The sequence below is a fragment of the Somniosus microcephalus genome, chromosome 20 (genome assembly GCF_052327205.1).
Source record: "Somniosus microcephalus isolate GS21.2 chromosome 20, FLI_Smic_1.0, whole genome shotgun sequence".
Lineage (NCBI taxonomy): Eukaryota > Metazoa > Chordata > Chondrichthyes > Squaliformes > Somniosidae > Somniosus > Somniosus microcephalus.
This window is the reverse complement of record NC_141006.1, coordinates 44,319,681-44,343,566: the sequence shown is the minus strand read 5'-3', so window position 1 is coordinate 44,343,566 and position 23,886 is coordinate 44,319,681. Positions and strand designations below refer to the sequence as shown.

General features: G+C 42.0%; 1 protein-coding gene across 2 annotated transcripts in view; it reads left to right on the top strand.

The window, feature by feature from the left end:
* The window catches only part of LOC147103181 (protein argonaute-3), a 160,103-nt gene that overhangs the window by 58,147 nt on the left and 78,070 nt on the right, over positions 1 to 23,886 (top strand). The window contains exon 2 of one of the 2 annotated variants that reach the window (XM_085962566.1): positions 7,839 to 8,010. In XM_085962566.1, the coding sequence (XP_085818692.1) occupies positions 7,839 to 8,010 (172 nt within the window). Of the gene's footprint in view, positions 1 to 7,838; positions 8,011 to 23,886 lie in introns of those variants that run through there. The other variant, XM_085962568.1, reaches the window with a different exon arrangement.

Sequence of the window (23,886 nt, the reverse complement as noted above, 5' to 3'; positions counted from 1 at the left end):
CAGTATGATTTGGACAGGTTGGGTGATTGGGCAGAAGCATGGCAGATGCAATATAACGTGGATAAATGCGAGGTTATCCATTTTGGTGTCAAAAACAGGAAGGCAGAGTATTATCTGAATGGCAATAGATTGGGAGAAGGGGACGTGCAACGAGACCTGGGTGTCCTTGTGCACCAGTCGCTGAAGGTTAAGCATGCAGGTGCAGCAGGCGGTTAAGAAGGCAAATGGTATGTTGGCCTTCGTAGCGAGAGGGTTTGAGTACAGGAACAAGGATGTCTTGCTGCAGTTGTACAGGGCCTTGGTGAGACCACACCTTGAGTATTGTGTGCAGTTTTGGTCGCCTTATCTGAGGAAGGATGTTCTTGCCATGGAGGGAGTGCAGCAAAGATTCACCAGGCTGATACCTGGGATGGCAGGAATGACGTATTGAAACTTATAAAATTCTAACAGGACTAGACAGACTAGATGCAGGAAAGATGTTCCCGATGGTCGGGGAGTCCAGAACCAGGGGTCACAGTCTAAGGATAAGGGGTAGGCCATTTAGGACAGAAATGAGGAGGAATTTCTTCACCCAGAGAGTGGTGAACCTGTGGAATTCTCTACCACAGAAGGCAGTAGAGGCCAATTCATTAAATATATTCAAGAAGGAGTTGGATATATTTCTTAAGGCTAAAGGGATATGGGGAGAAAGCGGGGACAGGGTACTGAATTTGGATGATCAGCCATGATCTCATTGAATGGCGGAGCAGGCTCGAGGGACCGAATGGCCTACTCGTGCTCCTATCATCTATGTTTCTAGGAGTAGGCCATATGGCTCCTTGAGTCTGCTCAGTCATTCAGTAAGATCATGGCTGATCATCGACCTCAACTCTACATTCCCGCCCGATCTCCATATCCCTGGATTCCCCTCGAGTCCAAAAATCTATCTCAGCCTTGCATATACTGAAAGACTCAGCATCCACAGCCCTCTGGGGTAGAGAATTCCAAAGATTCACCACCCTCTGAGTGAAGAAATTCCTCCTCATCTCAGCCGTAAATGGCCTACCCCTTATCCTGAGACTGTGTCTCCTAGTTTTAGACTCTCCAGCCAGGGGAAACAACCTCTCAGCATCTACCCTGTCAATCCCCTTCCGAATCTTGTATGTTTCAATGAGATCACCTCTCATTCTTCTAAACTCCAGAGAGTACAGGCCCATTCTACACAATCTCTCATCATAGGACAGCTCTCTCATCCCAGGAATCAGTCTAGTGAACCTTCATTGCACAGCCTCCAAGGCAGGTATATCCTTTCTTACATTAGGAGACCAAAACTGTGCACAGTACTCCAGGTGCGGTCTCCCCAAGGCTCTACAATTATAGCAAGACTTCCTTACTTTTATACTCCAACCCCATTGCAATAAAGGCCAACATGCCATTTGCCTTCCTTATTGCTTGCTGTACCTGCATGCTAGCTTTCTGTGTTTCTTGCACAAGGACACCCAAACCTCTCTGAACACCAACATTTGAAAGTTTCTCGCCATTTAAAAAAATTCTCTTTCTGTTCTTCCTACCAAAGTGAATAACCTCACATTTCCCTACATTATACTCCATGCCACCTTACTGCCCACTCACTCAGTCTATCTATATCCCTTTGCAGACTCTTTGTGTTCTCCTCACAGCTTACTGTCCCACCTAGCTTTATATCATCGATGCGTTTAAGGGGAAGCTAGATAACTATGAGGGAGAAAGGAATAGAAGGATATGTTGATAGGGTGAGATGGCTTATGGGAGAGGAGGCTTGTGTGGTGCATAAACACCGGCACAGACCTGATGGGCTGAATGGCCGGTTTCTGTGCTGTAAAATTTGATGTAATTGTATCTAATTATTGCAGTATCCTTCTTTGTGACAAGAGTTGGATTGGGCTTTTTAATTTCTGAAATACACGTTTTATATTCCATTATCTTTTAAAACTACAGATCCTACAACAATTTTTATCACGGTATTCTAGGGAAAGTAGAGGAGCCCCTTGGTCAGGGATGTCCACGCTATAAACCTGAGAACCACATGTGGCCTCCAAGCCCTGGCAGTTCAGTCCTTGAAGACTCCGCTGTTTCTATTGGGATTTCTTTGCTGGTTTGTCCTAGTTTGTATTTTGTGGGCCTGGAGGTTCGGAAAGTCTGCATTCATTTGTGTTGTTTCGTCGGTAGCTAATTATTAAATCACAACACCAAGATCTTTTTTTAATCAGTAACCAGAGATATATGTAAAATTAATCAAAACACAGATTTATCCCAAAGCTCCATGGTAAACACCATGGCCCACTAAGACACAGGCTTGGCCTCAGCTTTTTGTTTTGTATTGCTTGTCATTTAAAAAAAACACATTTTTGTCCCATAACTTAGAGAATCTCCCAAGTGGCTTCTGCTTTGATATTTGTACACGAGTGGGCCAGACAGCACAACAAATTTGTAATTTGTGCTCTGCTCATATATAAACTATTTAAATCTTTCACTTTGTGTTGATACTTGGAAACATGGGATATGTGAAAGAAGTGATTCAACAAAGTGAGGCAGACAGCTGCTTGCATAGGTGTGGATGATTTTGAAGGGAGCTAAGACGCCATTTGGTGCTAACGCACTTCGCTTACAACCTAGAAGTGGCTTGAGGTTGAAACCCCAAAGATGGATAGTGTTTTAACTGATGATCGTCTTAGTTGGTTCAAGCCATATTTTTTTCTTTCATCAACAGTAGTCTTGATGAGATCCTCAACTAGAAAAGATGCATTCAAATTGCTGGGTATTTTCCAACCTTCTGCTATTATGAATAAGGATTTCTATCTTCCTTGGGCCTAAACCTTTCAACGGTGTTGTACTAGAATTCTGAAGGCTGCAGGTCCATTCTTATTAATGATACAGCACAGAAGGAGGCCATTTGGCCCATCGAGCCTTTGCTGGCTCTTTGAAAAGTTATCCAATGTCCCACTCCCCTGCTCTTTCCCCATAACCCTGTCAATTTTTTCCCCCCTCAAGTATTTATCCAATTCCCTTTTGAAAGTTGCTATTGAATCTGCTTCCACCGCCCTTTCAGGCAGTGCATTCCAGATCACGACTCTCTGTGTAAAACAAAAAATCCTCGTGCCGCCTCTGGTTCTTTTGCCTATCTCCTTAAATCTATCCCCTCTGGTTAATGACCCTTCTGCCACTGGAAACAGTTTCTCCTTATTTACTCTATCAAAACCCTTCATGATTTTGAACAACTGTCAAATCTCCTCTTAACCTTCTCTGCTCCAAGGAGAATAACCCCAGCTTGTCCAGTCTCTCCACATAACTGAAGTCCCTCATCCCTGGTACCATTCTAGTAAAATCTCTTCTGTACTCTCTCCAATGCCTTGACATCCTTCCTAAAGTGTGGTACCCAGAATTGGGCACAAGACTCCAGCTAGGGCCGAACTAGTGTTTATACAGGTTTAGCATAACTTCCTGGCTTTTGTACTCTACGCCTCTATTTATAAAGCCCAGGATCCCATATGCTTTATTAACTACTTTGTTGACCTGTCCTGCCACCTTCAAAGATTTGTGAACTAGGTAGAGACTAATCCACTGCTGTATCATCGATGAAATCTTTTCCAGCTGAATGAGATTGCTTTTGGACTGGCACAACTGAGAGTACCTCCTCTAGAACAGGAAATATTTTAAATAGTTTTCCATCCCCCTCTCTGGCCACTGTCTCGGGCTCAGCCAGACTGTTTGCACCCTCGGCCCCCTATTTGATCTTGAACTGAGCGTCCGCTCACATCTTCTCCCATCACCAAGACCACCTATTTCCACCTCAGTAATATCACCCATCTCTGCCCCTGCCTCAACCCATCTGCTGCAGAAACCCTTATCTGTGCTTTTGTCACCTCCAGACTCGACTGTTCCAATGCTCTCCTGGCCGTCTTCCTTCACAAACTTAGGTTCATCCAAAACTCTGCGGCCTGTATTGTAACTTGCACCAAATCCCGTTCACCCCCGTGCTCGCTGACCTACATTGGCTCCCGGTCCCAAATTTAAAATTCTTGTGTTCAAATCCTGACATGACCCCTCCCAATCTCTGTAGCCTCCTACAGCCCTCCGAAAACACTCTTCCTCCAATTCTGGCCTCTTGTGCATCCCCAACTTCTTTCGTGCCACCATGCCATACCTTCAGCCATCTAAGCCCCAAGCTCTGGAATTCCCTCCATAAATCTCTTCGCCTCTCCTCCTTTAAGACGCTCCTTAAAACCTACTTTCTTGATCAAGCTTTTGGTCACCTCTCCAATGTCGTCTTTGGCTCAGTGTCAATTGTATACCTGATTGCGTTCCAAGAAACAACGTGGGACATTTTACGATGTTAAAGGCGCTATATAAATGCAAGTTGTTTTACATTCTGTCTAGTGAGAAGTATTCTGTGCTCCCCCGCCCACCAACCCCCCCCCCCCCCCCCCACAATGAAATAATGACGATCTGTGAATTTTTTATGTGGGTACTGGCATCAATGAAGTGAGAATACAACAAAATTAGTAATGTGGCCTGATGCACGTTGTAGATATTCATTGTGGCGTAACAAGATCTGGTGACTTCAATGATATAAAGTTAATGTACATTGTTGCTGTACAACACATTTAAATGGCTTTACTTGGAATCAGCCATGTGGAACTTTGTCTTTTATATGTGTATATAATTTTTTGTGTGTATATAGATATAGATATAGATATATATGATATGAAATATAGAAATATGAAATATAGAAATGATATGAAATATAGAATATAGAAATGATATGAAATATATGATGAGATATAGATATTTTTTTAATCATCCAATTTGGAGAATGTGAGCATGGCCAGAAAACAAATGAACCTGGCTCTGTTTCTTGTGCAGTCTGAAACATGCAAAGCTCAAGTTTTATATTTGAACTGTTGGAGAGGGTCTACTACTGCCCTTGAGTTCAGCGTTTCTGTTATTTTCCATTATGTTATGGGGATGATGCTTTAGCGGCTTTCTGCGCCTGTATTTGTTTAATGCTCTTAGTACTGTTCTGTGGGGAGGGTGTTCTAAAGTTTGTCTGATGATTAATCCGCTCCATTATTTGACATTTACAGTTCTGAATGAGTGAGTGGTGTTCTGTGGGTGGTGATGTGCACTGCGTCACTTCATGGATGGGTGGGTGGGTGTATTCAGAAAGAGCAGGCGATGCTAAATACAGAAATAGTATTGCATTTGAGTTTTTAAATCAAACCAATTTGGAAATGTCTGGCTTTTTGATCAGCAGTGCTGTCTGTTTTTGCAACATTTTAAAATAGTGAGCCTTTCCCTTCAGTCTGAGGGTGTAAACCTTGTTTGAGGACACTAAGATCCAGATCACTGAGTGGGTGGTAGGGTGTTTCCAAAAGCCTCTGGTGTTTTTTGACGGAAATTAAGAGTTGCTCATTTATTGAGATCAGCAACACAAATATGTGATGGGATCAGGTCACTTGGGGAAAGGGGTGTGGTGCTGACCATGCAGTGAAGCGCACTTCTGCTGTGTCTAGCCAAACTTGAGCCTGTAGTCTGAGGTGAATATCATGTTATCATTGCTTCATGGCAATCTTACACTTTTAATTTCACCCTCCGGTCTCTTTTTTTAAGTTCAATTGTCAAACTATCTATAATGACTTTATAGTGAAAGTGCACGTTGACTTTAATTCCGTTCTTTGCACATTGGTGAGGTTGATTTTTCTTTCCCCCTCTGTAAAGAGGCACTCTCTATCTTTGTATGTTTCCATTAATAAACAGATGGCAGACACACATCATTAACACTCGAGGCTAACATTTAACTTTCATTTGCCTTTTCTTACTGGGGATACTTCTACCCAAAAGTTCATCATTTAATTGAAACCTCATTTTTATTCTATATATCGCACATTATGGTTCTTTTCCTCCCTCATCGTCTGTCCCTCAGCTTGAGTGGTGCCTTGTTCCCATGATCTCTCTATATGGTGCTAGGAAGTAAATGAAAACAACCTGAGTGGCTCAATGCCTAGTTTCCCCTCGATCACAGAATAGGAGAACCACCTCCCCCCAATTTTGGAATCAATTGTGTGAGATATTTTGGGAAACGAATCATGTCTGAGGGACCCGTGTCACCAGCAGAACTGGTTGACGATTCACAAGAAAGAAAATTCGCTGCATGAGTGGCGCTGTCTTCCCCCCCCCAAAAAAAATCAAAACCACAATAAACACAAACATATGTATAAACTATCGAGTTTCATAATTGTAACAGTGTTGTCATTGAGTACTTCCAGTACAGTACTTGGGATTCCATCTTATGATTTCCTGAACTCAATATATTTTCTCCCTTCAAAGTATTTATTTCTACCATACAACCTTCTATTGCTGGTTTTTGGCAATTTTTATTTTTGTACTTCATTTGCACCCATTTGCTATTGCAGCTGTATTCCAAAATAAATGACATACAAATCGCTCGCATAAAAGGAATCCGCACTAACTACTCGTATTCTGTCTTTCATTGCCGTCATACTGAATTAATACATTTATACTTCAAATATATATAGGGAATGCAAAGCAAAATTGAAGTCTAAGCAAAACCTTCAGGATAGTTATGTTAATCTATTTTGTGAAAGAGATAATAAATGAACACAATAACTGTGGTTCCTTTTAAGTCTTGTACAGCTGCAGCTGTTGAAGTAAGTTCCTGTTGATGTAATGGTGAGATGACTTGACATTTACTGTATGATTGTGCAGTTAGTTGATTGCTGTTAGTTGATTGCTTCAGAAATGAAAACGTTAAGATCTAATCTGTTGTAATGATGCACGTACAGCAGTTTTGAGTAGACACGACTGAACGAATGCATTCTCCAATGTTATAATTTCACTACTAGGATTGATATTTATTAATTTGAGTGAAAATCTCCAATGAAAATTCATCATTAATAGTTGAGGATAGCTTGTGTATTTTAAGAATTAATTTAAGGTCATTTTAAGGTTTGGGCAGGAAATGTGTATCTGTAGAATAACCAGTCTGACCAAACATTGTGAAATATTTGTAGTTCTTGTAAATTGAGGATTCAAATCTTATAAGCAGGTTACAAGGTTAAAAATTTTGCTCTATGTAAAATGAGACTGGATTTGGTATTTGCCCACATCCTACCTTTTTCCTTATATTTACATATGTTCGCTTGTTGGTAGTTGTGGTCATAATATCTCTCGGATGAGATTTATTAGAATTGCATAAACACAACTCTTTTTATTTAAAAAAAAAAAAAAAAATTGAAGGAAAGCTTTTTTTTTTCAAAAAAGGCTCAATAGCCAGAGATACTCTTGAATTTGTTTTATTTTATTTAATCGTTCCTGCCTCAAATGGGTGAATATATGATTAAGAAGTTTTAACATTGTGTAAGCTTGTAGGATTAAAATTTGTTTCTATGTTAAACAACCTTCCATCCCACTTTCCCCTCTGTCCAACCCAACCCCACCCCTAAAAAAAAGTTTCCAATCCCAATGCTAAATATTTCAGGTCTTTGACATGTATAGCATGTTAAGATTGTGCGCTTCCATGTGGCATTGCGATGCTGTGTATTGCCAACATCAAGTGCAGGCTAATTTTATACCCCTTTCCATGTTGCTGAGTTCTTGATCTAATCCAAATCATTGTGGGGAGAAGCTGATTAGAGACCAACCTTGGGTTTGGGGTACAGGCATTAGATGGCGGTCTGGAAGCAGGTTGTGCTGTCAGTCACTGTTCATGCATAATCAAGAGGGAAAAATAGAGAAATATAAAGAGCTGTGTATGTCTGCTTTAACTCATTTTACTGAGTGTCCTTTTCTTCTTCTTGCAGGAGCTGTTGGGGCTCAGCCCCTCTTCACGGTGCCAAGGCGTCCAGGATGTGGCACCATGGGAAAACCGATTAAACTGCTGGCCAACTGCTTCCAAGTAGATATCCCAAAGATTGACGTCTACCTCTATGAGGTAGATATTAAACCAGATAAATGTCCTCGCAGGGTAAACAGGTGCGTATAGAGAAGGGGATAACACTTGAGGTGGAGAATAAGGAGCATCAGAGTGCAGTGTTACTTGTATACCCACTTCTTGTATATTTTCCTTTTACTTGGAGTATCGAATTGAACAAACTTCATTGCGTTGTTTAGCAGTTCGTTGTGTGAAGCACACTGTTGCACAATTCTGGCCGCTGAGTTATCTTCAAAGAACACAAAGACTGAAGTGTGCCATCACCATTGACATTTAAATAATGCTTCTGTCACTGAGCAGCGAGATGGGAATAAGTCACTTTAAATTTTTTAAAAAGTAACGATAAAAATAATGATCTCATTATTAAATGCAATAACTTAATGACGTAGCTGGCATGGGGTTATGAGTAGGCCTGGGAAAGTCTGGACGTTTTTTACAAGATCTGCAAATTTTGAATTTTCACGACTGTCTAAATTTCTAGATGATTTTTCATTTCTTAGCCTAACAAAATACAGCAGAATTTTGGGCTTGTTAAATTTTTATACTTATTTCCTCACAAGGTTATTTCACAATGCCTTAAAATGGCTATTCGCCATGTCTAAAAGCTGCTATTACACTGAGGCGTTCTTCTGTTCCATCCCCCCCATCCCTTTCCCATTTGGGTATAATCAATCATTCATTAGCTCAGTGGGCGGGCAATATATTTCCAACCCTATAGCTGTCTCTCTAACTGCTTCCGAACAATAGTTGGGTGAGTGGCGTGATTTGACTTTACTCTGTCCCATTAATGAAGCCATTCCTGCTCTTGGCACTTCCCCAAGACTAAGATCAAAATTTACCGTGTAAGGAATCAAATTTGTAAACCTATGTCCTGCCAATCTATGGTGCATTGTACGAGATCACCCATCTCTGCTGCACTACCACTGGTGTTTAAATGTGAATAACCTTCCTGCTGCTTCCTCCAGCTTTTCCAAAAGATCCATTTTGCTCTGAAACTTGTTTCAGTAAACTGATTTTTTTAAATCATTCTGCATGTCCAAAAATTGCTTGCACTTATTTAAAAACTGCTACATTAAGCTGTTACCTCATTTGAGCCATTGAAAAAATATCAACATTAGATGTCATGTTTTATTATTGAAGGAATAGGATTTAATTTTACCTGAAAGCAGCCTGCATTTAAGATGGTGACCCAATGAAAATGGTTACTGTCTATCAATCTTTGCTGTACAATTAAATGTTTCATTTGTCGGATTCCACCTACTGTCTTGGCATGCATCAATTTAAATTTGAGCTATATTGGAGTTGGATATGGGCTTTTGATTTGGTTTGGAGAAGAAAACTTGGAGAATTAAGGTAACAACTCTAGGAAAGTTTAGTTTAAGAAAGAGGTTTTAATGGTACTGGGTATAGTCTTTTTCCAAATAGGTGTTTCAGCATGCAGTGTTAGTGACACTATTTCATAATTCAGTACACTGTGAATCAGTTCTTGGATAATTAAATTAATGTAAAGACTCATGCAATTTAGAGGCAAATGGATAGCTGAGAGTGACGAGACACTAATCTCTTTGGGAATCTTAGATGACATTTTAAACCATTTGAGCGATTGTTTACCAATTATGTGGATCCTAAAACAAGGTTGCAGCATTAAATCATTTTGAGGTGTTCATTATTTTTTGAAACATGTAGTGTGAAGTTCGTAGTTATTTTCAGTTTTGGGCACTTGCTGTACTAACAGTTGGGTGGGTGCCAACAGCTTGTGTCTGAAGTCCACCTGCAAGCATTATTGCAGACAATGGCTTCAGGTTTGAGGGATATATTTGTTATAAACTGCTCATGCAGCAACTTCAGGCTCTCTAGACTATGTGCAAGCGAAACAAGTGAGATGGCGCCTGCAGTACAATTTCTCTCTTGGGGGCAAATTGAATTCTTAATTTGTGCAGACTTCTGTTAATTTCCAAAATAGGAGTTGTGTTTTAGTAGAAAATTAACCCATAGGATATTAATGTTGTGCTTTTGGTGCCATTCTCTGAAATATATTTTTATTGAAAGTATATGACTTATTCAACAACTGCTCCCAACTATTGCAGTGTGAATTAAATGAGTGCAGCGCTATAATGAATTAACCTCAGTAGTTCAAAAAGTATCTGTGGTCTGAATTCTGGGCTTCAGCTTTTGAGGGTGCTGAACATTGAGGTGTAGTTGGTCAGATTTTTTTTCTCTAATTTAATACCTGTGTGAAGTAAGTGAAGTTTGATTTCTGAAAGGGATTGGTTCTAGTGGGAGTTCATGCTTATATTATCTACATTTTTACGTTCAACAGTTAGTCAGAGGTACGGCAGCGCATTAAATTCTTGTGATGTATGTGGACTGTGATATGTGGACAATCATGGATCCTCAATATATGCAGAGGGAGCACACTTGCATTCATAGTAGGAAAATTGTGTTTCTGAAATAGGGGATCTCTGTCCTCTGAAGAATTGGTCACACTATGCAGCATCAGAGAGGATATGGGGTTTCTGGATGGCACTCGGCAGAATATGGTCAGCTTAGAAGCAGTGCTAGACTGTTCAGGATGCAGGGATAGTGTAGGAGGAGAGAAATGGATGACAATCCATAAGGGTAGCAGAGAAAGACGGGACTCATGGGTGCAGGGAGCCCCTGAGTTATTAGAGCTGCTCAATCGATATATTAGTGTTGGACAAGTATGAAATGGACAGTGAATCAGAGAAGGATGGTTTTTTGTCAATAGAATTAAGAAAGAAAATGGTACCTTTTCTTGGTGCGCATTACAGGCCAACAAACACTGGAGATGAGCCAGAAATGGAAAACTGCAGAAAGTTCAGAGATATGCAAGAATAACAGGACAATTAATATTGGGTGATTTTTTACTATCCTAAGATAGATTGAAATAAAGGTAATGCAAGTGGTCAAGTGGGACACTTTTTTTAAGAATGTATCCTTGACTGCTTCCTGGATCATTGGCCCGGATTTTGCAATAATAGTAACGCTGAGGCTAACCGAGCTCACTGTTATTATGGAGTAAATTGGACAGCAACTTCTGGCATCCGCACATGCACAGTTAAACACGGAAATTGGGAAGTTGCTCAACATTCTGCGCTACACCAGTGCTTCACTGATGGATTCGGCATTGAAATCCATGTAAGGGCGTGAAGTTGCTGTACTTACCCACTAAACACGCCAGAAAAAGTTAGGGCTGGTGCATTCAGATGTAAGTGGCGTGAGAAGTCCAGAACTCGATAGACTCTGGAACGGTACCCATGGATTGGAGGGTAGCTAATGTTACCCCACTATTCAAAAAAGGTGGTAGAGAAAAAGCGGGGAATTATAGCCTGACATCGGTAGTGGGGAAAATGCTAGAGTCTATTATAAAAGATGTAATAGCAGAGCACTTGGAAAGCAGTGACAGGATTGGACAAAGTCAACATGGATTTACAAAAAGTAAATCATGCTTACTAATCTACTGGAATTTTTCGAGGATGTAACTGGTAAAATAGATAAGGGAGAACCAGTGGATGTGGTGTATTTGGACTTTCAGAAGGCTTTCGATAAGGTCCCACATAAGAGATTAGCGTGCAAAATTAAGGCACATGGGATTGGGGGCAAGGTATTGACTTGGATAGAGAACTGGTTGGCGGACAGAAAGCAAAGAGTTGGAATAAACGGGTCATTTTCTGAGTGGCAGGCAGTGACTAGTGGGGTACCGCAAGGATCGGTCCTAGGACCCCAGCTGTTCACAATATATATTAATGATCTGGACGAGGGAATTGGATGTAATATCTCCAAATTTGCAGACGACCCAAAGCTGGGTGGGAGGGTAAGCTGTGAGGAGGATGTCGTGAAACTCCAGTACGATTTGGGCAGAAACATGGCAAATGCACTATAATGTGGATAAATGTGAGGTTATACACTTTGGTGGCAAAAACAGGAAGGCAGATTATTATTTGGCAATAGATTGGGAGAAGGGGAAGTGCAAAGAGACCTGGGTGGTGTTGTGCACCAGTCGCTGAAGGTAAGCATGCAGCTGCAGCAGGCAGTTAAGAAGGCAAATGGTATGTTGGCCTTCGTAGCAAGAGGGTTCGAGTACAGGAACAAGGATGTCTTGCTACAGTTGTACAGGGCCTTGGTGAGACCACACCTTGAGTATTGTGTGCAGTTTTGGTCACCTTACCCGAGGAAGGACGTTCTTGCCATGGAAGGAGTGCAGCGAAGATTCACCAGGCTGATACCTGGGATGGCAGGAATGACGTATGAGGAGAGATTGTGTCGATTGGGCTTATACTCACTGGAGTTTAGAAGATTGAGAGGGGATCTCATCGAAACCTATAAAATTCTGTCAGGTCTGGACAGACTAGATGCAGGAAGGATGTTTCTGATGGCTGGGGAGTCCAGAACCAGGGGTCATAGTCTAAGGATAAGGGGTAAGCCATTTAGGACTGAAATGAGGAGGAATATCGTCACCCAGAGCGTGGTGAACCTGTGGAATTCTCTGCCACAGAGGGCGGTGGAGGCCAGTTCATTAAATATATTCAAGAAAGAGTTGGATATATTTCTTAAGGCTAAAGGGATATGGGGAGAAGGCAGGGACAGGGTACTGAATTTGGATGATCAGCCATGATCTCATTGAATGGCGGAGCAGGCTCGAAGGGCCGAATGGCCTACTCCTGCTCCTATCTTTTATGTTTCTATGATTACTGCCAAACAACCTCTCTGGCACTGAAAATGTAATTTTACAAGTGTGGCGACTCATTCTTTCAGAATTTAATTATTGTTGGTGATATTAGTAAAAAAAATTAAGTTTTTACTTTTTCTTTGTCTCTTTTATCCCTATCTCTTAAACCCATCTTTCTTTACCTCTCTATTTTGCTTTCTGTACATGGTTTTACAATGATTTATACTTCCTAGTTTAGATTCTGTGTCTGTGAGGATTCGTCAACCTGGTTGAAGAATCACACTGTTGCTTTCTCTGCTCACTCACGCCACACACACACATCCCCTGTAGAGAGCACCGCACTGAATCAGACGCCCGATGACAGCAAGTTGATGCTCAAAAGCCCCCAAAAAGTCTGTGGGCAGCCGTAAGCGTAGTGAGCGGCATGCGCAGTTCCTTCGCCACTGACCGGCAAATCTGGGCCAATATGTTTCTAATCCAACAAGAAAAGAAGCATTGCTTGATTTAGTTCTCAGAAATTAAATGGTGCAATTAACCGATGAGAGTAGGAAAATGCAACAATGTTTGTTTCAATGCAAGAATAGAGAAGGATAACCAAGTCAAAGATGGAGTGGAACAAAAGGCAAAGTTAAGTGCGATAAGAAGGGATCGAACTCCGATTAACTGGGGGATAAGTTAGCGAACAGCTGGCCAGATCAGCAATGGGAAATCTTCAAGTCTGAGTAGAATAGAGTACAAAGTAAATACATTTCTACAAAGTGAAAGGGAGTGCATCAAAGAATAGAGTTCCTTGGATAAATAGATTAAAACTAAACTGAAACTTAAAAGGGAGGCAGATGATAAATTTAGGGTTAACAATACTGAAGAAAATCATGCACATAGAAAATGTCATGGAGGTGAACATACGAATTAGGAGCAGGAGTAGGCCACTTGGCCCCTCGATCCTGCTCCGTCAGTCAATAAGATCATGGCTGATCTGATTACTTCACATTCCCACCTACCCCCGATAACCTTTCACCCCCTTGCTTATCAAGAATCTATCTACCTCTGCCTTAAAAATATTCAAAGACTCTGCTTTCACCGCCCTCTGAGGAAGAGAGTTCCAAAGACTCACGACCCTCTGAGAAAAAATTTCTCCTCATCTGTCTTAAATGGGCCACCCCTTACTTTTAAACAGTGACCCCTAGTTCTAGATTCTCCCACAAGAGGAAACATCCTCTCCACATCCACCCTGTCAAGACCCCTCAGGATCTTATGTTTCAATCAAGTCACCTCTCACTCTTCTAAACTCCAGCAGATACAAGCCTAGCCTGTCCAACCTTTCCTCACAAGACAACCCGCCCATTCCAGGTATTAGTCTAGTAAACCTTCTCTGAACTGCTACCAATGCATTTACATCCTTCCTTAAATAAGGAGACCAATACTGTACACAGTACTCCAGATGTGGTCTCACCAATGCCCTGTATAACTGAAGCATAACCTCCCTACTTTTATATTCAATTCCCCTCGCAATAAACTATAACATTCTATTAGCTTTCCTAATTACTTGCTGTACCTGCATACTAACCTTTTGCGATTCATGCACTAGGACACCCAGATCTCTCTGCATCTCAGAGCTCTGCAATCTCTCACCATTTAGATGATATGCTTTTTTTATTCTTCCTGCCAAAATGGACAACTTCACATTTTCCCACATTATACTCCATTTGCCAGATCTTTGCCCACTCACTTAACCTATCTATATCCCTTTGTAGCCTCCTTATGTCCTCTTCACAATTTACTTTCCTACCTATCTTTGTCATCAGCAAATTTAGCAACCATACCTTCAGTCCCTTCATCCAAGTCATTTATATAAATTGTAAAAAGTTGAGGCCCCAGCACTGATCCCTGTGGCACACCACTCGTTACATCTTGCCAACCAGAAAATGACCCATTTATGCTTACTCTCTGTTTCCTGTTAGCCAACCAATCTTCTATCCATGCCAATATGTTACCCCCTACACCATGAGCTTTTATTTTCCCACAATAACCTTTGATGTGGCACCTTATTAAATGCCTTCTGGAAATCGAAGTACAGTACACCCACTGGTTCCCCTTTATTCACAGCACATGTTACTTCCTCAAAGAACTCCAATAAATTGGTTAAACATGATTTCCCTTTCACAAAACCATGTTGACTCTGCCTGACTACCTTGAACTTTTCTAAGTGCCCTGCTATAATGTCTTTAATAATAGCTTCTAACATCTTCCCTATGACCGATGTTAAGCTAACTGGCCTGTAGTTTCCTGCTTTCTGTCTCCCTTTTTGAATAAAGGAGTTACATTTGTTATTTTCCAATCTAAGAATGACAAAGATTAATAAGGAGAGAAAAGTTAGAGTACGAGAGAAAGCTAGCTAGAAATATAAAAACAGATAGTAAGAGTTTCTATAGATATTTAAAAAAGAAAAAAGTTAACAAAGTGAGCGTTGGACCTATAGAAAGCGAGTCTGGGGAATTAATAATGGAAAATAAAGAAACGGCAGTTGAATTGAACAGGTATTTTGCATCGGTCTTCACTAGAGGATACAAGTAACATCCCAGAAATAGCTGTAAATCAGGAAATGGAAGGAAACCTTCCCCGAATCTAGGGAATTTTGGAAAATTTAAAACCAACACATCAACTATCTCAGTAGCCACTTCTTTTAAAACCCTAGGATGAAGTCCATCAGGACCCAGGGACTTGTCAGCCCGCAGCTCCAACAATTTGCTCAGTACCACTTCCCTGGTGATTGTAATTTTCTTGAGTTCCTCCCTCCCTTCCATTTCCTGATTTACAGCTATTTCTGGGATGTTACTTGTATACATTTATTTCTATAGGACCAACGCTCACTTTGTTAACTCTTTTTTTCTTTTTAAAATATCTATAGAAACTCTTACTATCTGTTTTTATATTTCTAGCTAGCTTTCTCTCGTACTCTAATTTTTCTCTCCTTATTAATCTTTGTCATTCTTTGCTTTTTTAAATATTCTGTCCAATCTTCTGACCTGCCACCCATCTTTGTGCAATTATATGCTTTTTCTTTAAGTTTGATACGATCTTTAACTTTTTTAGTTAACCATGGATGGTGGGGCCTCCCCTTGGAATTTTTCTCTCTCGTTGGAATGTATATATTCTGTGTATTCTGAAATATCCCCTTAAATGTCTGCCACTGCGACTCTATTGATCTATCCCTTAACCTAATTTGCCAGTTCACTTTAGCTAGTTCTGCTTTCATGCCCTCATAATTGCCCTTATTTAAGATTAAAATACTAGTCTTGGATCCACTCTTCTCTCCCTCAAACTGAATGTAAAATTCAATCATATTATGATCGTTGCTACCTAGGGGCGCCTTCACTATGAAGCCATTCATTAATCCTATCTCGTTGCACAATACCAGGTCCAGTATAGCCTGCTCTCTGGTTGGCTCCAGAACGTGCTGTTCTAAGAAACTATCCCGAAAACATTCTATGAACTCCTCATCTAGGCTACCTTTGCCCATCTGATTTTTCCAGTCTATATGTAGATTAAAATCCCCCATGATTATTGTCGTACCTTTCTGACAAACTCCCATTATTTCTTCCTTTTATACTCCATCTTACTGTTAGGGGGGCCTGTACACCACTCCCACAAGTGACTTTCCTTTATCATTTCTCATCTCTATCCAAACCGCTTCTACATCCTGGTTTCCTGAACTTGGGTCATCCCTCTCTATTGTGCTAATACCATCATTAATTAACAGAGCCACCCCTCCACCTTTTCCTAGCTTCCTGTCCTTCCTAAATGTCATGTACCCTTCAATATTCAGGTCCCAATCTATGCCATCCTGCAGCCATGTTTCTGTAATGGCTATCAGATCTATTTGCGCTCAGTTCATCTGTTTTGTTTCGAATGCTACGTGCATTCAGATGCAGAGCCTTTAGTTTTGTCCTTTTATTATTTTTGTAACCTCTAGTCTTATCTGTTGATTTACTCTTAGATTTGTACTCTCTATCCCTTCCTGTCACAGTCTGTTTATCATTTCCCATATTAATACCTTTCTCCCTTGTCTTGTCTCTACTCTTTGATTTACCACATCTTCCCAAATTTGATCCCTTGCCCCCACTATTTAGTTTAAAGCCCACTCTACCACCCGAGTTATGACTCGCCAGAACACTGGTCCCAGCACGGTTCAGGTGAAGACCGTCCCAACAATACAGACCCCACTTTCCCCATTACTGGTGCCAATGCCCCAGGCATGGAAACCCATTTCTCCCACGCCAGTCTTTGAGCCACACATTTATCTCTAATTTTATTTACCCTAAGCCAATTTGCTCGTGGCTCAGGTAATAATTATTACCCTTGAGGTTCTGCTTTTTATTTTAGCCCCTAGCTGCTCATACTCTCTCAGCAGAACCTCTTTCCTAGTTCTACCTATGTCGTTGGTACCTACGTGGACCACGACCACTGGCTCCTCCCACTGCAAGTTCCTCTCCAGCCCAGAGCAGATGTCCTGAACCCTGACACCGGGCAGGCAACACAACCGTCTGGACTCTCACTCTTGGCTGCAGAGAACTGTATCTATCCCCCTGACTATGCTGTCCTCTATTACCACTACTTTCCTATTGACACCCCCCGCTTGAATGGCTGCCTGTACCACGGTGCCATGGTCAGTTTGCTTATCCACCCTGCAGCCACCACTTTCATCCATACAGGCCGCAAGAACCTCAAACCTGTTGGACAATTGCAAAGGCTGAGGCCCCTCCACCTCCTGGGTCCCCATACTTGCCTCACTCGCAGTCACATCCTCCTGTCACTGACCAAATCAAAAGACACTATCCCAAGTGGTGTGACTGCCTCCTGGAATAAAGTGTCCAGGTAACTTTCACCCTCCCTGATGCATCGCAGTGTCCGCAGCTCGGCCTCCAGCTCATCAACTCTGAGCCGAAGCTCCTCGAGCCGCAGACACTTTTCGCAGACGTGTTCGTTCTGGATCACACTGGCATCCAGGAGCTCCCACATCCTGCAGACGCAACACATCACCTGCCCTGCCATCTTTATTGTGTTTTAATGTATTTATTTTTATTAATAATAAACCCTAAGATAAGTGAGCAAAATACTCACCAACCAATCACTTACCCTTTTCCCTGTGATGTCACCTTTTATTTTTCTCCAAATATGGTTGGGGAGTTTCACAGAGCCGAAATCCCGCTGGTTCTCTGTCCCCTCTCGTGCAGCTTTTTAACTCCTGCTCTCCTGGAGGCTGACGCAGATAGAAAAGGAAAGGAGCACCCACCTCCCTCCCCTCCTCACCGAACTCCCTTACTCGCCAAACTCGCAGATTTACACTCTGTTCCAAGCTGCACTCTAGCCTCCCTTATTTATACTACTGAGATTTAAATAAGTGAGCTCTCTGGCAGTTACAGAACCAGCTTAGACCAGTTAATTAATTAACTAATCTCACCTGCTCTCCAGCACAGAGCTTGCATAGCCCTGCCCAAGCCTGGAAGAAACTTAAAACTTGAAACAGTAAATTTAAGTTAAATGCTAATTGCAAGCACGCAAGACTAGATTTTATTTAACCCTTAAGATTCACTCCCATACTCACCAAACTCGCAGGTTTATACTCTGTTCCAAGCTGCACTCGGGGAAAGGGAGATTAAAAGAGAATATAAAGTAAGGCTGGCAGGTAATATAAAAGTAAATAGTAAGGGGTTTTATACACAATGGATGAAGGAGAAAGTCTAATTGTGGATGAAGTTATGGCAGAGGTATTGGGCCAAATCATCTTGGCAAAATAACGACGAGTTTATGCGTGAATCTGCCAGCAAGTTAACAGAGATACGGTGAGTTGTGAATCTCCCGAACTTGCTTGTCGATTTATGCTGCTGCCTCGCACAAACTGCATCTTACACATAGCCTCCCTGTTATTTTTAAGAACTTGCTGGATTTGCACATTAGTTGCCCATTAAACTCGCCGCAGAAAGTTAGGGCTCATAATTAATAGCCGAAGTACCCTCTTAACGATGTGATAATTGTCAATGCAATACCAATCAACCTCTCTGGCCAAGAAAGGGAACAATTCAAACTGTTGAGTCTCAGATTTTAAAAATTTAATATTTTTTCACTTACTTTTCCTATCTGCATCCTTTTTTTTCTCTCAGTCCAATCTTCGGTAGTAATAAATTTGCACAAAACATTGGTTAAGTCACAGTTAGGGTACTATGTGCAGTTTTGAGCACTCGACTGTAGAAAGGACATTAAAGATATAGAGGGCATACAGCATAAATTCACCAAGATGATACCAGGGATGGGAAACTTGTTATAAGGTGAGATTTGAGATATTGAAGCAGAGAAGACTAAGAGGAGGTTTACAATAATGAAGGGTTTTGACAGAATGAATTGGGCAATATTACTTTCTGTTATTGGGAAGTTGGCAATGAGTGCTTATCAATTTTAAATCGTTAGGAGATAGTTCCTTACACAAGTTGTTGGACCTTGGACCTCTCTGCCACAGGGAATGGCTGAGGCATAAACCATTGCATCTTTTAAGGGAAAATTGGATAAACATGGCTATAGGAAGAGACCAGAGCCATGTGATTAATTTTGGAATGGCTTAGCAAAAAGCGGGCACAGACACGATGGGCCAAATGACGGCCCCCTTTGCTGTAAACTTTTATGTCTGGACAGACAATGACATGATATAAAGTAGATAAGCAAATGAAGGACTCACTCCAACTTCAGTGCCTTATTATGTCGAGTTGGCATTGATGGAGTCAAAACTTCAGACTTTCTGCTTGGCACGTTGCTGAGGTTTGTAATATGGTGGATATTCTGTGCATGTACAAGGTCCAACCTCACGACTGGACCACAAACAAGCCCAAGTAAAGCATAGCAAGTGGTGTTGCCATGAGGTCTAACCTCTTTATAACTTAGCAGAACAGAAGGAATAATAACAACTTGCATTTATATATCGCCTTTAATAAGAACATAAGAAGTAGGAGTAGGCCATACGGCCCCTCGGGCCTGCTCCGCCATTCAATAGGATCATGGCTGATCCAAACCTAGACTCACGTCCGCTTCCCTGCCCGCTCCCCGTAACCCCTAATTCCCTTATCGGCTAGGAAACTGTATCTCCGTTTTAAATTTATTTAATGTTGCAGCTTCCACAGCTCTGAGGTAGCAAATTCCATAGATTTACTACCCTCTGAGTGAAGAAGTTTCTCCTCATCTCAGTTTTGAAAGGGCAGCCCCTTATTCTAAGATTATGCGCCCTAGTTCTAGTCTCACCCATCAGTGGAAACATCCTCACCGCATCCACCCGATCAAGCCCCCTCACAATCTTATATGTTTCGATAAGATCGCCCCTCATTCTTCTGAACTCCAATGAGTAGAGGCCCAACCTACTCAACCTTTCCTCCATAAGTCAACCCCCTCATCTCCGGAATCAACCGAGTGAACCTTCTCTGAACTGCCTCGAGAGCAAGTAATGCCTTTTCTTAAATATGGAAACCAAAACTGTACGCAGTATTCCAGGTGTGGCCTCACCAGTACCCTGTATAACTGAAGCAAGACTTCCCTGCTTTTATACTCCATCCCCCTTGCAATAAAAGCCAAGATTCCATTGGCCTTCCTGATCACCTGCATACTAACCTTCTGTGTTTCATGCACCAGGACCCCCAGATCCCTTTGTACTGTAGCACTTTGCAGTTTCTCTCCATTTAGATAATAACTTGCTCTTTGATTTTTTTCTGCCAAAGTGCATAACCTCACACTTTCCAACATTGTATTCCATCTGCCAAATTTCTGCCCACTCACTTAGCCTGTCTATGTCCTTTTGCAGGTTTTTTATGTCCTCCTCACTCACTGCTTTCCCTCCCATCTTTGTATCGTCGGCAAACTTGGATATGTTGCACTTGGTCCCTTCCTCCAAATTGTTAATATAGATTGTAAAGAGTTGGGGTCCCAGCACTGACCCCTGCGGAACACCACTAGTTACTGATTGCCAATCCGAGAATGAACCATTTATCCCAACTCTCTGTTTTCTGTTAGATAGCCAATCTTCCACCCATGCCAGTATATTACCCCCAATCCTGTGATTTTTTATCTTGTGCAGTAATCTTTTGTGTGGTACCTTGTCAAATGCCTTTTGGAAGTCCAAATACACCACATCCACTGGTTCCCCTTTATCCACCCTGTATGTTACGTCCTCAAAGAATTCGAGCAGATTTGTCAAACATGACTTCCCCTTCATAAAACCATGCTGACTCTGTCCGATTAAATTATGCTTATCCAAATGTCCTATTACTGCTTCCTTAATAATGGACTCCAACACTTTACCAACCACAGATGCTAGGCTAACTGGTCTATAGTTTCCAGCTTTTTGTCTACTTCCCTTCTTAAATAAGGGTGTTACATTAGCAGTTTTCCAATCTGCTGGGACCTTTCCTGAGTCCAGGGAGTTTTGGAAAATAATCACCAATGCATCCACAATCCCTACCGCCACTTCTCTCAAGACCCTAGGATGTAAGCCATCAGGTCCAGGGGATTTAGCTGCCTTTAGTCCCATTATCTTACCGAGTACCACTTCCAGTGATTTTAATCGTGTTTAGCTCCTCCTCCCCCCCCCCCCCCCCCCCCCCCCCCAAGAGCCCCCTGTTTGTCCAGTGTTGGGATATTTTTAGTGTCCTCTACTGTAAAGACTGATACAAAATATTTGTTCAGCGTTTTTGCCATCTCCATGTTCCCCACCACTAATTTCCCGGTCTCGTCCTCTAAGGGACCAACATTCACTTTCTCTCCACAGATGCTGCATGACCTGCTGAGTATTTCCAGCATTTTCTCCTTTTATTCCATGTAAGGAGATATTGGGACAGGTGACCAAAAGCTTGGTCAAAGAGGTAGGTTTTAAGGAGCAACTTAAAGGAGGAGAGGGGTTTAAGGGAGGAAATTCCAGAGCTTGGAGACTAAGCAGTTGAAGGCACAGCCACCAATGGAGAAGCAGAGAAAATCAGAATGCGCAAGAGGCCAGAATTGAAACAGCGCAGGGATCTCGGCGAGTTGTAGGGCTGGAGGAGGACATTAGGTTACAGCGATACAGAGGGGCGAGGCTAGTTGACTTGTAGCTCTTGTCAACTTGGCTATTCCTTGGAACAAGATGTACTGAACATACTTGTTTCCTTTCATATTGAGGATTATTCAGAAGATTAGAGTTGAAGAACACACAGCAATTCTGTCCGCTTTCTGCTGGCTGAGGGAAAGTTATCTCTCTGACCCAATGTTGCTTGGCACTCTTGGCATTAAGTTTTTGGATTCTGGATTGCTTATGTTGTCTCTTGAAGTTCCTGCTGTTCTCTCTGCTTAACTGAAGCCTCATATACCCCAAAGTAAAAGAAGATCACCTCTGAATGGCAGTCCAAGGATGCAAACATCTTAAAGTAGTAATGTCCCTCGTGATTGTTTCCTCAATCTCCCCACAGATCCTAATCCTAATTTTAGGTGAAGTTTGAACTTGTTCCATAGAACGAGGAAGGCCACATCTGCAGCTGGTTGTCTAATCTCATGAGGGACAGTTCATAAATGCTAGTTGAATTGTTGAATTTAAGCAAGGTTTAGTGAAAATCGAATTGCAAAGGAAATTTAAACTCAAACAGCACTGAAGACTAGGAAAGGGTTCCAAGTCATGAAGCATGTGCAAGTCTTCTCTACGTAGAAGCTCCCTCATGCCTTGTTGGGTGCATAAAGATAATGGCCCAGAAATTCGGGTCGGGGGCTTCCCGCGGGTGCAAGCCTCCGACCTGCACTTAGCTCCTCGGCCGGCGCGCAAGTTGTGAGCCCCCGTGGAATTGCGATTCTGGGCCTCCTCCAACTGCCGGCGTGCAGTGCTTGCGTATCCCAGGGGCGCAGTTAGTTCGATGCGTCCCCTGGGATCACGTGGGCCATGGAGAGCCAATGGTAGCAGGGAATGCTTCATTCATAAGTTTGACAGGAAGAGCTGTCAAACCTATAAATACTATAAGCCCCAAAACATCACTAAAACCTCAAATAATTTTTTTTTTAAATCACTTTTAAAATAAACTATAAATTACATGAAATAAATATTTTAAACAATAATTTAAATTTTTGAAAAAATTAATTACATTTTCTAACAGGGCTAAAAATAAACTTACCTTTCTTTTAAAGTATTTAAAAATAATAAACCTGTGGAAAAAATGTTTTAATTTTAATTAATTCACCACTTACCTTGTTAAAAGCAGGCCTTGCGACTGCTTTTTACATGTCTAACTTCTGGAGACTTACCTTCCCGGAAAAACCTGGAAAAAAAACGTAAGTTCAATGCGCACGTGCTGTCTCTCCCGCGCATGCGTTCCGCCTCTTAACCCCTTTCAGGGGAACGGAAGTGCAGGTTTCCTGTGCATGCACGAAACCGGCACTTTCATGCGTACTCGCTCGTGGAGACCTGAATTTCTGGGCCAATGTGTGTTGAAACATAGAAACATAGAAGATAGGAGCAGGAGTAGGTCATTCGGCCCCTCGAGCCTGCTCCGCCATTCAATGCGATCATGGCTGATCATCCAAATTCAATACCCGGTCCCTGCTTTCTCCCCATACCCCTTGATCCCTTTAGCCTTAAGAAATATATCCAACTCCTTCTTGAATATATTTAATGAACTGGCCTCCACTGCCTTCTGTGGTAGAGAGTTCCACAGGTTCACCACTCTCTGGGTGAAGAAATTCCTCCTCCATTTCTGTCCTAAATGGCCTACCCTTTATCCTTAGACTGTGTCCCCTGGTTCTGGACTCCCTGACCATTGGGAACATCCTTCCTGCATCTAGTCTGTCCAGTCCTGTCAGAATTTTATAAGTTTCAATGAGATCCCCTCTCATTCTTCTAAACTCCAGCGAGTATAAGCCCAATCGACCCAATCTCTCCTCATACGTCATTCCTGCCATCCCAGGTATCAGCCTGGTGAATCTTCGCTGAACTCCTTCCATGGCAAGAACATCCATCCTCAGATAAGGCGACCAAAACTGCACACAATACTCAAGATGTGGTCTCACCAAGGCCCTGTACAGCTGCAGCAAGACATCCTTGTTCCTGTACTCAAACCCTCTCGCTACGAAGGCCAACATACCATTTACCACCTTTAACCGCCTGCTGCACCTGCATGCTTACCTTCAGCGACTGGTGCACAAGGACACCCAGGTCTCGTTGCACTTCCCCTTCTCC